At 32.3% G+C, this 14,332-nt stretch overlaps 2 protein-coding genes across 2 annotated transcripts; one reads left to right on the top strand and one right to left on the bottom strand.

The window, feature by feature from the left end:
- The first annotated feature begins 2,188 nt into the window (after positions 1-2,188).
- LOC122610598 lies at positions 2,189-2,901 on the top strand. Its single transcript, XM_043783574.1, has 2 exons — positions 2,189-2,434; positions 2,635-2,901. Exons 1-2 carry the CDS (start codon positions 2,189-2,191, stop codon positions 2,899-2,901), a joined length of 513 nt encoding a protein of 170 aa, XP_043639509.1.
- A 4,349-nt stretch (positions 2,902-7,250) lies between these two features.
- LOC122579211 (interferon-related developmental regulator 1) lies at positions 7,251-14,304 on the bottom strand. The gene is made up of 12 exons (XM_043751328.1): positions 13,838-14,304; positions 13,154-13,328; positions 12,649-12,729; positions 12,473-12,555; positions 12,273-12,388; positions 12,058-12,168; positions 11,404-11,513; positions 9,970-10,279; positions 9,752-9,880; positions 9,555-9,641; positions 7,737-7,814; positions 7,251-7,523 (listed from the first exon to the last, which is right to left on the bottom strand). The coding sequence occupies exons 1-12, from the start codon at positions 13,848-13,850 to the stop codon at positions 7,482-7,484; spliced, it is 1,335 nt and encodes a 444-aa protein (XP_043607263.1). The 5' UTR covers positions 13,851-14,304; the 3' UTR covers positions 7,251-7,481.
- Positions 14,305-14,332: the final 28 nt, after the last annotated feature.

Here is a 14,332-nt window from a genome sequence, read left to right as displayed (position 1 = left end):
ATTTAAAACGCTATACATTTAACATATTTTATCTTTAATCTTTATTTACCAATAATTATAAAACAACCTTCTAAATTGATTCTTAAAAAATTCATAGCTCTTAGATGAAAGTCAAATTTAAATTTCAACCCTTGGATTGTTTTGCTTATATCACCTAACTTTTCTAAATTTATATCCTAAATTCACTAACTTAATAGAACTATGATTTATTGTTTATAAACGCATGTGTTTTTTTTCTATATCAATATTTAATTTTCAATCTGTATTTTGATTAATTTATACTATATTCTTATTTGTTACTTTTATAATTATTGGATTTAACCATGTTAGTATATACTAGAGAGGTTTGGACCCCGCTCTGCGGAGCTTCAATTGCCGTGTTGATTCGTGTTCGTTATGGTAGTCTAATTGTATTGAACTTACTTAGAAACCTAAAAGCAAAAATAAGTGTGAAAAAACCAAGAAATAATTTGAAGGAAAAAAAATACTTTTGCGAATTAATCTAAGAAAACCACATCAAAAAGTGTGCAATATCGAATACATACATTTAGTTTGTGCAAAAATAAACAAAAGTCAAAAACGAAAAAACAATAGAAGATAAACAAAAAAATTATAGAAAAAACCAAGAAAGAACAAAAAGTGAAACCCCAAATGGGATCCAATATAGCAATATCCAAATAGTGATGCGGGATATAAGATGAATCAATAGAAGGTAACATAAAAGCAAAAAAACTTGGGCAAAAAACCAAGAAAAACGAAAAAAAAAAAAACTAAAACATGATTCGATATGGCAAATCTGAGTAATAACGCGGAGTATAGGTGGGCTAATATAAAAAAAAAACCAAGAAAAAACAAAAGGTGAAAACCCCAAATGGGATCCAATATAGCAAAACCCAAATAGTGATGCAGGATATAAGACGAATTAATAGAAAAGAACATAAAAACAAAAAAACTTAGGCAGGAAACCGAGAAAAACGAAAAAAAAAAAATTAAAACGGGATTCGATAGGGCAAAATCCGAGTAACAACACGGAGTATAGGTGGGCTAATATACAAATAACCAAGAAAAAACAAAAAGTGAAACCCCAAACAGGATCCAATATAGCAAATCCAAATAGTGATGCGGGATATAAGATGAATCAATAGAAGAGCACATAAAAGCAAAAAAAAAAGTTAGACAAGAAACCAAGAAAAAAGAAAAAAAAAAGAATTAAAACAGGATTCGATATGGCAAAATCTGAATAATAACGCGAAGTATAGGTGGCCTAATGGACTAGTGCCACGTGTCGGTGGCACTGTTCATTACCATCGCTATTAATAGTATAGTAATATTCCGTATAATTATATTTCATTAATATTGATATCCTATCATGAGTATTTACGTAATTATATCTATATTCCTGAGAAAGAAACTCAAAATTTTTAAACTTTATCGAAATTTTAACATCAGTTTAGATGATGGATAAGAAAGATAAAACACATATACATCTCAAGAAAGACATTCATCCTGCTCCAGATGATGTACCTAAGCATGATGTTACACCGAATGATCTTGGTGGACATCCTAATAGCCCCAAGACTCAGCATCGCTCTTATGCCTCCATATTCTAGGATGCTGCAAACATTCGTAAAAAAGGTACTTTGAGATTCATTCCCCATGTTGTTACTGATTCAGGTACCTCTAGAGTTGTTATTCCACGTAATCTTTTGCTTAAGCAAAGTGAAAGTTGGGCTAACACTTTAGTAGGTCATTTCATTGGTAAACGTCCTTCATTTCCTTTTGTGCAATTTCATGCTAATCAATTGTGGAAAAAGTTTGGTTTGGAGGATGTTATCTTGAATGACCAGGGATTCTTTTTATTTAAGTTTCAGTCTGATCAGTTGCATGTGTTTTAGAATGGGCCATGGTTGTTTAATGATATTCCCATTATGCTTAGGAAATGATGCTTAGGAAATGGCAGCCTGAAATCTGGTTTGACAAACCAACTAATGACAAGATTGCCATTTGGGTTAACATTTATGATCTACCAGCTATTATGTGGGATTATGAAATTCTTAGCCATTTAGTCAGTTTTATTGGTATTTCGATTGTTGTTGATAGATATACTGCTGAAATGTGTTAAAATAAGAAAGGTAAGGCAGTATTTGCTAGAGTTTTGGTTGAGTTTAACTCTTTGAGAGACATCCCTATGTTTGCTGAGGCTGAGATTTTAGATTCTGTGAGAAGGTTTAGACTTGAGTATCATTGGTTACCTCCTAGGTGTTCACATTGCAAGATTTTTGGGCATAAACTTGAAGATTGTAGCGTGAGACCAAGGACACAGAAAGAAATGGAAGCCCGTATGGCTACTGTAGCTCCAACATCACATGTTGGTCCATCAGGGACCAAGGATGGCCCATCTGGGGCTAAACAGGTTGATCCACCAGAGGCCCAGGTAGATGATGGGTTTTAGAAGCCCAAGAGACGTAAAAGGAAACCCAAGAAGGCCCCATCTTTTTCTATGCCTAAGGCTAAGGTCATTTATGTTCCTAAGAAGACACAAGATCCAAAGGGTAAGGCTCCAGCAGCAGCTACAGCTACAACCACTACAGATTCATTTGCTCCTGTTGGCTTTCCTACTGCTCCTATCCCCAGAGACCACTCCAGATTAATACAGCTAATACTACAGTTCCAGACATTCATTCAGGTACACAGGCTACTACAGATCATGATTTTATTCTTACCCCTCCTGCACCTGGTGTTGAGACTAGCAACCAGTATGATGCAATTACTCAGATTAACACTGATGAGGTCAGCACTCCCTCAGTTGAGCTTATTGTTCATGCGATTGATGATTTTGAGGATGAGTCTGATAGCGATGAGGTTGAATCCATTGAAGGTTACACTGATCCGTTCATGTAGATGTTTGGTTCATAAATATTGACTACTAGCTTTGTTTTTCATTTTTATTGTTTACAATGCTAGTTCGATTGTTCTTGGGTGTTCTGGGTTTGTCCAGTCACTCACTTGATTCATTTCCTGCATCACGGGTCCCCTTTATTATTTGTGGGGGGGCTCGTGAGGGCATTTACTATGTAAATATTTAAGTCAATTGACATTCAACCATGTTGCCTGTTCTTATTTGTGATTAATACAAGGTAACCAGGAGTGACGACCTTTTACCGAAAAGTTTAATAAACTAATAAGCTCAACCAGTTAAGAAAAGCAAACAAACATTGACTTAGTAGTAGATGTAAGAGATTAGTAAATAGAGATTGAAAAGATACTTTGAATCTTAAAAAAATTCAATAAACATGTACCATTGTAATAAAGGATAAAAGATTACAGATTAATGTCAATAAGTAAGTGAATAAGTAATTGGTCAACTTTTTACAAGAATTTGTATTTTGAAGATTGTCTTTTACATATCAGATGTATGGTCATTACGTGTATTTATATGATTAGACACTTATTGCATATACACTACAAATATATAACAATTATCCACGTTATTAGCTGGCTTTAGACAAATTATATAAGTTTTACATTGATAGGTGTGTAAAACTATATTAAATTAAAAATTCACACTTTTCAGTGTATAGAAATAGGTATGATAAACTACAATAGTCCACACTTAAAAAGTTGTAGAGATTTATCAATGTCAAGACGTGTTGACTTTTAAATATCTACAATTTTAGGTGTGTATTTTCATATTTAATTTATCACACAATTTTAATCTCACTAACTATTAATCCGTGTCACATTTAACTGTGGATATTCAACTTATTTGTCGTAGTGATATTATATCTTTTTAGGGGCGTTCATTGAAAGTAATCGCTATAGTGTTTTTTATATCACTTATTTGAAATATTCCACAATCGTTTTCAATGCGAGAATGGAGTAATGATTCACATCTACTTTCTACATTCTTTTCATTTAAAAATATATTTAAGTATCATATGTAAAGAGTTATTGGTTGATAGATATTCATATAAATATTTGATAAGTTTTTTCGATACTTATGCATGTATATAGTATTATAAAACATTAAAATGTCATGTAATTATCTAGTATCTAATAAAGAAGGATTGTTTTTTAAAATTATGTTTAAAAAGATTATGATGTGTCAAGATCACATATTGTTTGAATAGGTGATGTCATATTTAAAAGAACCCCATTTAATACTTATTTAAATTTATTATTTTTTTTTTTTGAATTTTTCTATATAATGTTATGAAATGCCTTTTATTTCTTATTAACGAAATAGGTAGTATTATTTTATATATCATTGTATTGGTTGATTCATTATGTTCATATCAAGTTATGATATTTCAATAACAAAAATTACATACATTTTTGGTTTTAAAGTTTTAATTAAAATGTCCGGGTTAAACCCGTGGTTATTAACTAGTATATAAATAAAAAAAAATTTTGATTACATCTTTATTTTTAGGAAAAACCTTATTTGACATTTTTAGGCTTTTTCTTATTAATTATCTTTTTCATGAAATTGTATCTATGACATCATATTAAAGTTTTAATTTTTAATCCCCCATTAAGAAGTTTATCAAAAATAGGAAAACTTAATGTAAAATAGCATCTTCTTTTTTTTGAAGATTTAACCATATACTCGTATCATTCTTTTAGAATAACATTTGATTTTGAAAACATGTGTTATGTCATTGATTATACTTATTTTAGTTTTGTTTTCCTAAATATGCTTCGTTTTTATTAGTATATCAAAATAAACTTTCTAGATTTTTATTAGTATATCAAAATAAACTTTCTAGATTTATCCGCATAATACGCGGGTTACTAAGCTAGTATATAATAAAACTACATTAATTAAAATAAAAATCTATAATAGTACAACATGCTTAATGAGTTAGTTCACTAATGCTTAAAAAGAAATTACAACCAAAATAACCAATCATAACATTACTTAGAAAAATATATAAATAAATGAAATAAACCAAAGATACATTTAAATAGTAAATGTACAGTAAATCCCACCAATAAACTTCATACTTAAACTTCATCTCTCCAAATAAATATTTCAACTTAAACTCCACCTCTCTAAATAATAAAAGAAAATATCCTAACAACTCATTGACCAAAAAAATAAAAAAAAGGACCCGGTTAATGAAATCGCCGATACCCGTTCACTGACTCTTTTCACTGAGATGTAGTAACCATTCACTGGTTACATGGCATATTTCATCGACCACTTAACCAACCTTTATACGATGACAGTCAACAATGTGAAGAACTGGTTAATGGGCAGTAGGGATTTTAGTAACAGGTACGTGTTTAATTGGTGTAAATGGATTCCAAAGAAGTGTAGTATTTTTATATGGAGGGCGTCTATGGACCGTATCCCTACAAAAACAGCATTAAAGGCTAGGAATTGCTTCAGCAATAATTTGGATTGTGTTTTCTGTGGGGATAGTGAGGAAACCATTGAACACTTATTCTGTGATTGTATAATGGCGGCAAGAGTATGGCATGCGATTACCAGGTGGTGTAACACTACACCGTTTTTTGTTTTCAACGTCAAAGACCTTCTTGAGTTTCATGACCAACCTGGAAAAGCAAGCTCGAGAAAAAATCATTGAAAGGCATCATCATTATTAGTTGTTGGATGATTTGGAAGGCTCGGAATGCCATTATTTTCAATAAAGTTGCGGTTAATGCAACGGAAGTCATTCAAAACATCAAATCGTTAGGTTTTTTATGGTACAAAAATAGATCGAAGCATAGAAGTATTACTTGGGGTAATTGGTGTAATTTTAACTTCTTGTAAATTTCTTGTACGATAATACCGCCGGTGTTTTGCCAGGGTGAGTGTGAATACAATTCTTACTTTTCAAAAAAAAAAACTTAACCAACCTTTATAATTGGTCTTACGAGTGGGGCTACTAATAGAGGTCCTGATGGGGGCACACATATGCCACCCTGTCAACCATATAAACGTTTCCTAGTTTTGGTTCGAGCCAGACCCACTTTTTATTATATTTTTTCTTTGACTTTGTATTTTCTTTTGACTTTAACTAAAATTATATATATATAAACTCAATAAAAGTAATTAATTTATTACTATATAAATATATATAAAATTTAAATAATAAATATATATATATTACATTTCTATCAAAATTAAAAAAGTAAAAATTAAGCAATGAGTTAAAAACTCAAAATTATGAGTACAGTTATAATTTATAACTTCTAACCCATTTGTAAACATAATAAAACTTAAAGAGGGTTCAAGGTAAAATAGATATAATATAATGGAAACGTGAATATAAAGTTGTCAGACACAACTTAGGTGTGAAACTCTCCACATTCTAATTTTTTTAATATTTTTTGTTTAATGAATTAATGTTTGGATCCAGATGATTTTATGGACTATAAAATAAATATGCGAGTATTTAACACCTAAACTTAGGTATCTGACAGTTTTATATTACCATCCTCACAAAAAGAATAAATTGTTTTCAAAGCATTGATAGTGATCACACACTCACACACCACCTAAGCGGGTAGTCTAATTGGTTGTTGTATCTCTGATTTTACTACTCGACTAACTATTTAAAGAAAAAAACTTAAATTATATAATCTATCTATTAAAAAAGGCACAGGGTAACACCACCAGAAAAAGGTCAACCCGACCAGAGCATTAACGGCGACGTCGCTGCTAATACTCTGACACTGACAAGGGCCCGTTAATTTCTCTGTCAGATTTATCATTACAGACATGGGGGCCCGCAGTATTAGCGACAACGTCGCCGCTAATACCCTCCCTGGTGGTGTTACACTTTTTTGTCTTGTAGTGTTACGCGTCTCGTAAAAAAGAAGCATTTGACAGAATGTTTTATTGATATGAGCCTATAAGTGATTTCTTTCTTTTCTTTGAAACATAGAAAAGAACACAAGATATTCTCATGTTCAATGGGACAGTTTAGTGAATAGGCATGATAAGGAGGAAATCTGACGGATTTACATAGTATATAAGACTTTTGGGTGTTGATGCCTTGATGGCACGGAACCAAAAACATACACACAAATGTTTATACCTTTCCTATTCTACTCAGAAAGTAACCTGTTTCCCAAACCAAAAGAAGACAAATAGGTTTTGTGCTTATTTATAATATTTTTTGTTTGATCGTACAATAGCTGAATCTACATATGGATAGGAAAAAGGATATCCATTTATTTATTATTCAGACAAATAATGTAGAACACATACATCCAATCCATTTACATCCCTGTAATAAACAAAACAAAGCTGCTTCAAAATTTTGAATACAAATGGAGTTATAAATTTTACATAACAATGAATATGCTCATTATCACTAAATATTGTACATTATTATTATAAAGTTTTCATCATACTGAAAACTAGAGTATTAATGGATCTAATACTAACAAAATTCTAAGCGTTGGTGTATAAATGAACTTGGACAATAAGGTTACAGATCTGTTGCAGCATACAGTGTGGCTTTTCACTCGTCAAAGCCTGATGCAAAATGGCCAGCATTCTTATCCTGCGAGCATAAATACCATCAGAAAAATATTCAGTAATTTTCTATGCAGGTTTATTGGGTGATGTCAATTATCACAATATAACATTTTGGGTTGGCATCTTGCAACCTTTCAAGCGTGACACTTGCATCTTTCAATCCTTTGTTGTTATATTGTTATTTTCACCCAACAAAACATAACAAGTTGAAAAATAACATAAAATAGAAGCAACTAACCCGAGACAACATTCTCTGCTTATTCAGGTACTGTGTCCTTGCTTTATTGAGAGCCGAGTTTGGCGATTTATACATTCTCTGTTTCAGGGAAGATGAAAAAGAAAGCTTCTGTGAGGAACTAAGTAGCATAAATTGAAAGTTGTTCGGCGAAAATATTATTCGTGGTAATGTCATATACTCAAATGTCAAACTACCTCCCCAACAACAATAAGAATATGAAAAAAGGACCAAACAATGTTATTAGTAGTTATAAAACAAAAGACACATCTCATCTATTTCTGAAATTCACCGGAAAAACGGTTTTGATACCCAAGATTTCCATATTTTGTCATAATTGGGAACCATTCTAGACGGAATGACATTCTCATACTTCTATTAGATTACGTGTGCTTAAATGTGGAAAGGTGTTGCAATGTCTAGAGTCTATAGTTGGTCACTTGGTTGCATTATTTCATTAACACAATACAATCAACATAATACTCCTAAAACTTTAGACAATAATCTAAGCATCATGTATCAATTAAAGCCAAATTATAAAAACATAAGAAGGGTATGACACCGTTATATGTACACCATAAAGACCTAACTAATCAGCCCTGCGCAGAATATACTGGAATCGTCAAATGCGAAATATAGCATATATGATATCCAGAGAAGGGAAAAAGAGAACTCTCCAACACAATGATACTTTCCACATAACATGTGTGCGCTTATTAGTTTATCACATTAAACGTATAGAAGTCAGATCTAGTGAGATAATCTTAGTGTAAGGAAATAAGGACTACATCTAATTGATAAAGAAACTCAAATATTTAGCAAAAAGAGAAGGAAAAATATATCGCTTAACCAATATTAGTTTATTATTTTTATTTATATATGAGAAAACAAATACTTCCGGCTTTCCAGTCACTTGATAACTTTAATGTCATTTAAAGGAACTAAAAAACCATAACGATTTAAAGCTTGAAATCTACCAATCAAGGGCGGTTCTTTATAGGGACCCGTGGGGGACCGGGCCACCGCGGCCCACAAGGATATTTTTTTAAAAACTTTTGATATGTTTAATGAATTTAATAATCCAATAAAATTTACCTTTTTAGTTTTTATACCCTACAATTTACTTATCCCATCAATAATTTTATGTTTTAGGCCTTGTCTTTGTCCTTTTTTTTGAGTTTCAACAACTAAGGTGAGTCTAAATAATTTCAGAAATAGTGGGTTTGACTCTTTACTTGACGAGGTGACCTTTTTTATGTAACAAACATCAAGTAGAGATGCCGGATATGAAAGCTCCATATACATCTACTCGATATTGGCCACATAAAAAGATATCTTCATGTCACATTTGAACATTAATACCGAGTAGATTTGTTTAAGGTCACATTAGATATACAAATACATGAGTTGGATAGTAGATTTGTTTAAAAAGCTTAAAGATCGTAACGCTGACTTGTAAATCTAGTACCTAGTACACGTCTTTTGTCTTGGTATTTTCATAAGTATTTGTAGTTTTTTGTTTATTAGAAACTATGTATTGGTAATTTGAATGGAAAACTTAGATTATTAGTGTTATTTTTGTTTGACCCGACCCGAATTAGTAAATTACATGACCTTAATATAATACTTGGAACATAAAGCTGGCAAAAAAAAATAAAAAAATTGGCCCCCACGGCAAAAATTTTCAAGATCCGCCACTGCTACCAATTGGATTTCCATTATCAGTTTGGAAAAAAAGCAATACTAAATAACAGTCCAATTATTCGTGAAGAACAGAAGATGCAGATTGAACTCATGAAGAAGTAAATGGCATAAACAAACCTTTTCGACTCCAGACACACGCTCCCCGCTTGAGAGAAGCTTCTTTTTGGGTGTGAATTCAAACACCTCATGAAGAAATTCATTTTCCTGTACAGCATCGATTAATATAAATAAAAGAATTACAAATAGAAAAAGATAATCCCACAATACGTGATTTCAATTGTTTGTTTACACTAAATCCTTATAAAGAATCAAACCTGCATGTGTTTAATAAATCCTCCTCGAAGAAAACGCTTTAAAAAGTTAAGCTGTATCAACTGGTACCATGTTGTGGTGGCAAGTGAGTCTACACCGATCTTAACAGAGGTTTCCGGGCTGTAACCATCCTATTTATTACAAACAAAAACTAAAAGTAATTAACACCACTACCACTTTACACGATTAAGTTTATTTCCCACATGTTACACGCAAATACCTCAAGAAATTCTAGAATGTCTCGGAATGTGTTGCGCTGATTATTAAGGTCTTTCTTGGCAGAACCCTTCCCACCTGCTTCAGCAGAAAGGTCCCTAACTTGATTCAAAATTTTGGCTCTCAGACCTTGAATATGTGTAACATTCCGAGCAATATTCTTGTCCTCGGCTGAGCTCTCACTCGACCCTTTAGAGACAGTAGAAAACTTCTCAAGATTACCTATTTCAAAAATTAATGCAAGGGCTTCACCAGCAGCTATACGCACAGATCTGTCATCCTTGTCTAACAGAGTTGAAAAATAAGATATTGACCTGAATAATAATTATAATCAGTTAAGCAACTCTAACAGAATGAATTCTACAAAATAGTGTTAGATGTGTTTTTGCTTTTTCTTTTTCTATGTACGGAAAGTGACTCTCTCTCTCTCTCCCTCTCTCTCTCTCTCTCTCTCTCTCACACACACACACACACACTCTCTCTCTCTCTCTCTCACACACACACACACTCTTCTATGACGTATTTGTTCATTTAAGTTTACACATTAACAAAGAGTTCTAGGCAGCTAAAAGGCGGGGGTTCGAATCCTTGCTAAACAGATTCCCTCCCACCTATTTCTCTGGGGAGTCACCAGGCTGTAGTCTATGCGGTAGTGACTCAGGGTACCTATTCGGTACATGGGACCAGAGGGTTCCCACCCATTTACCATTTTTTTTTTCACATTAATGCCTTATTAAGGGATTTGCTACCTATTTCCTAAGTGAAACGGCTAAGCATGTCATATTTAAAATGTAACTAAAGAAAATCTGCTTCTATATTTTGAATGACTGATAGTAATTTATCATTATGGTCATCAATGTTTTTGGAATGCCTTCACTATAAAAATGGGAAACTGAGAGTTCATTTATCAGTCTGCATTTAAAGATGATAGTCATGAAATATTTAACGATTTCCCTTGGCAAATCCCAGTAGGCCAGTACTAATGAGAATATGAAAAATGACACACACACAAAAAAAAAGGAACACAATTACTAAGATTAATGATCAAACTGCCATAACCTGTGAAAAAAATCTATATGTGAAACATTTTGAGGAAGCGTGTTGAATTTTTCCGACATTACACAAAACAATAATCCAAAAAAATGGCATGCAGATGCCAGGTTTGAACATATCATCAAGTGATGTAACTACTAATATGGTATACTTGAATGACCAAATTGACATGGGGAATGGGTAAATAGGTAAATTTAGTTTCCTCTTAACCAGTTCTCCTGAAGCTGGTACGAAAATGAGTAATTGGACCCCTTAATAATTAGAAAATCAGAAGCAGAATAATGTTTAGCTATGAATAAAAACACGATTACTGTGCATTCAAATCCCAATAATCGATTCCAAAAGGAGAAAAAATATAATCTAAACACCCACAAACTCAGCTTACCCTTGCCAACTTTTAGGATCAAGTGTCCAGACATCCATTGTTGTGAGAAGAAAAGACCAAGCTGATACCATAGCCGTTATTACTGGTGGTGAAGGTTTAGTGGCAACAACCTGAAAGTAACATATCTTAGAATCTCATTATAACTGCAACAAACTGAAAGAGCACAGCAAACCAACCAAAGCTAAAAGGAAAAGACGCAATAAACTGCAACATATTTTAACTTTATTTGTAATCTGGTCATTATGCGTATAAAATCAATATTAAAGCAATGTAGTAGCAAAAGTTGTATGCACTTAGTAATTACCATTAGAGACCTTCAAAATGTTAGCATGGCTGAACGGTTTTATGACGGTCATTAAAGGTAGGACCCTTTGATAATTTAAAAGTTGAACTGTTTTTATAACAACTTTAAAGAATTAAATGATATTAGTAGCGATTATAGAAATCGACTGACCGAAGTTGGAACAAACTGAATGTTTTTGTGCTTTATTGTTATTTGCTCTATGTATAATGAACAACATAAAAAAAGGAAAAAGTTGGATGATGTGAATGTACATAAAAAAAAAAAAAAAATTCATTGATTTGACACATTAAAAGCTAGCATAATCGACAGAAAAATAAGTTGAAAAACAGATAAATAAAAGAGACACATACATTGGGGCCCAATTTTGGATGAACGACTTGCCACATTATTTGCATGCACTTATCGGTTTCTTCAGGTTCATCTCCACCAACAAAAGTGATCACAGCCAAGCAATCTAGCAACTAGCAGAGTTGTAGCCAGAAAAATAAAAGCAATGTAATGTTTAAGTGGTGTTATAAAGCAAACACGAAGCGTCAAAAAAAAACAAGAGAATATGTATGTGTACCGATGCTACTTTTGATGACTCGGAACGAGATTTAAGAGCCTCCGAAATAGGAAAAACTGATTCTTCTAGTATTTCTTGTGCCTTCTTACCAGAGCCAACAGTCAGAGCCAGTAATCCTATTAGAACAACACAACATTATATCTGGAAGTTGACTAAGATTATCAAGACGATATCATAGATGAAGAGTATTAATAATATACCTATGGCATGAGATGCTAAGGCCACCTCTTTTGCAGAACCCTTCTTAATTGAATTCAAACACTGATGTAGCATCGTTGCAAACCTAATGAGCAAGCAAAACAAATAGCAATCAGTTGAGAAACATGAAAATGAGTAAACATGAAAAGGGCATAGGAAGATAATATTAAAAACATACTTCTTTTCGACAAATTCATGAGGCAAGTTGCTATTAAAAGTCTCTATGATTGTCTCCAAAGCCTTTTCCCTCGTCGATCCCCTTAAGAAGCAAAGATAGTGATCAAAATTAATTAATATGGCCAACAGGTATTAGATGCAATCAACCATCGTGCAGGTTAATATGGAAAAAAATATATTACAGTATATTCCCATTGAAGAATATTCAGACGATTGAAGATTGTTATTTGATAGTTAAACTACAGATATAATTAAATCGCTTTGGTATCATATGATTTTGCATTTCTAAGTTGATAATCGTTAGGTTGCAACAAAACTGCAAGTATAATGGTTAGAGAACTCTATCAAAGCATCGTACTTTTGTTGAAATGATCATGCATAATTCTAACATCCGTACTAGTAGTTTAGCAAACATAGTGGTTGGTTTCCAATGAAATTACATGTACATTATTTATTACAATAAAGATAATCTGACATATTCTCAAATCTAAGAAAAAATGAAATACCTTTTCTCAAACAAAGCATCTAAACTTTGATCAAGAACACTGTCTTTATCATCTTGCACTTCCTCCCCACCACCATTCGCTACTAGCATTTGTTCTGACCGCATAGTTGACGAAGAACTAACACTATCCGTATCATCACTATCCAACATAGCAGCATTTTTTCGCTGATTACGACCTATAAAACCACCCAACACATATCATCTCAAACTTTCATTTCAACCTATAAAATAAACTAAAACATGAAAATCAAAGTAGCCATTAGACATATCATCACATTGTTTTTACAGAACATAAAGTCAAATATATGCATAAAGCTTCAAAGTTTAAACTAATTAAGAGAAAGCACACACTTTTATAGTAAAAACAAAATAAATTACAAACTCACAATTAGGAAAAAGTCCATGAAAGCTTAATAAAGTTTGCAAGATTTATTTTTGTGTGTAATGGCTCCAAAAATCTCTATTGTATGTATCTAACTCTTATTTTTTCAGCATTGATGTCACCCTAAACTTAAATACACTAACTAAAGCTTTTTAGAATTGAATTTACACTTTCATTCACTAATCCATATTCTTATTCAATACTAGTATTAAACAAAAGCCTAATATAATACCAAAAAATCCAAAAATTATGCATACAAAAGTAAATATAATAAGATAAACAATATAATGATAAATTACTTACGTTGTTTCCCCATTTGTAACAGCTGCTGCTAATTGAAATTTTATTAAAAATGAATGAAGGGTATACGATAAACAACAATAAAATTAACAAAACAATAAAAAGATTCAATTTTTACTATAGAAACAAAAGAAAATTGATCCATTATGGGAATAAATTTCATAAAAGGTTAAATCTTTATAATCTTTTTTGGGTTTTTTTTAAAAAAATAATCATGGGATTGAATGAATTTGTTGTTTTCATTTCTTTTTTTTATTTTCCGGCGGTGGGTATGGATGATGACGTGGATGGATCTTGGTCGTTGGTTTCCGGGGAAAGTTGAAGAAAAGGCACCAAACCCAATTCACCGGTTTGAGAGTTGGGTTGGCTTTGGAGGGTGGATGCCGCCGCGTTTGAGTTTTGACTCTCTATGCAAAGATTCGGTTTGATGCTCTCTAGGATTCTATAGTGTTTGTCGACCGATAAAAAAAGCATTATATTTGAATTTTGTATGGCTTA

Source organism: Erigeron canadensis, chromosome 8, assembly GCF_010389155.1.
Source record: "Erigeron canadensis isolate Cc75 chromosome 8, C_canadensis_v1, whole genome shotgun sequence".
Classification (NCBI taxonomy): domain Eukaryota; kingdom Viridiplantae; phylum Streptophyta; class Magnoliopsida; order Asterales; family Asteraceae; genus Erigeron; species Erigeron canadensis.
This window is presented reverse-complemented; position numbering and strand designations above follow the sequence as displayed.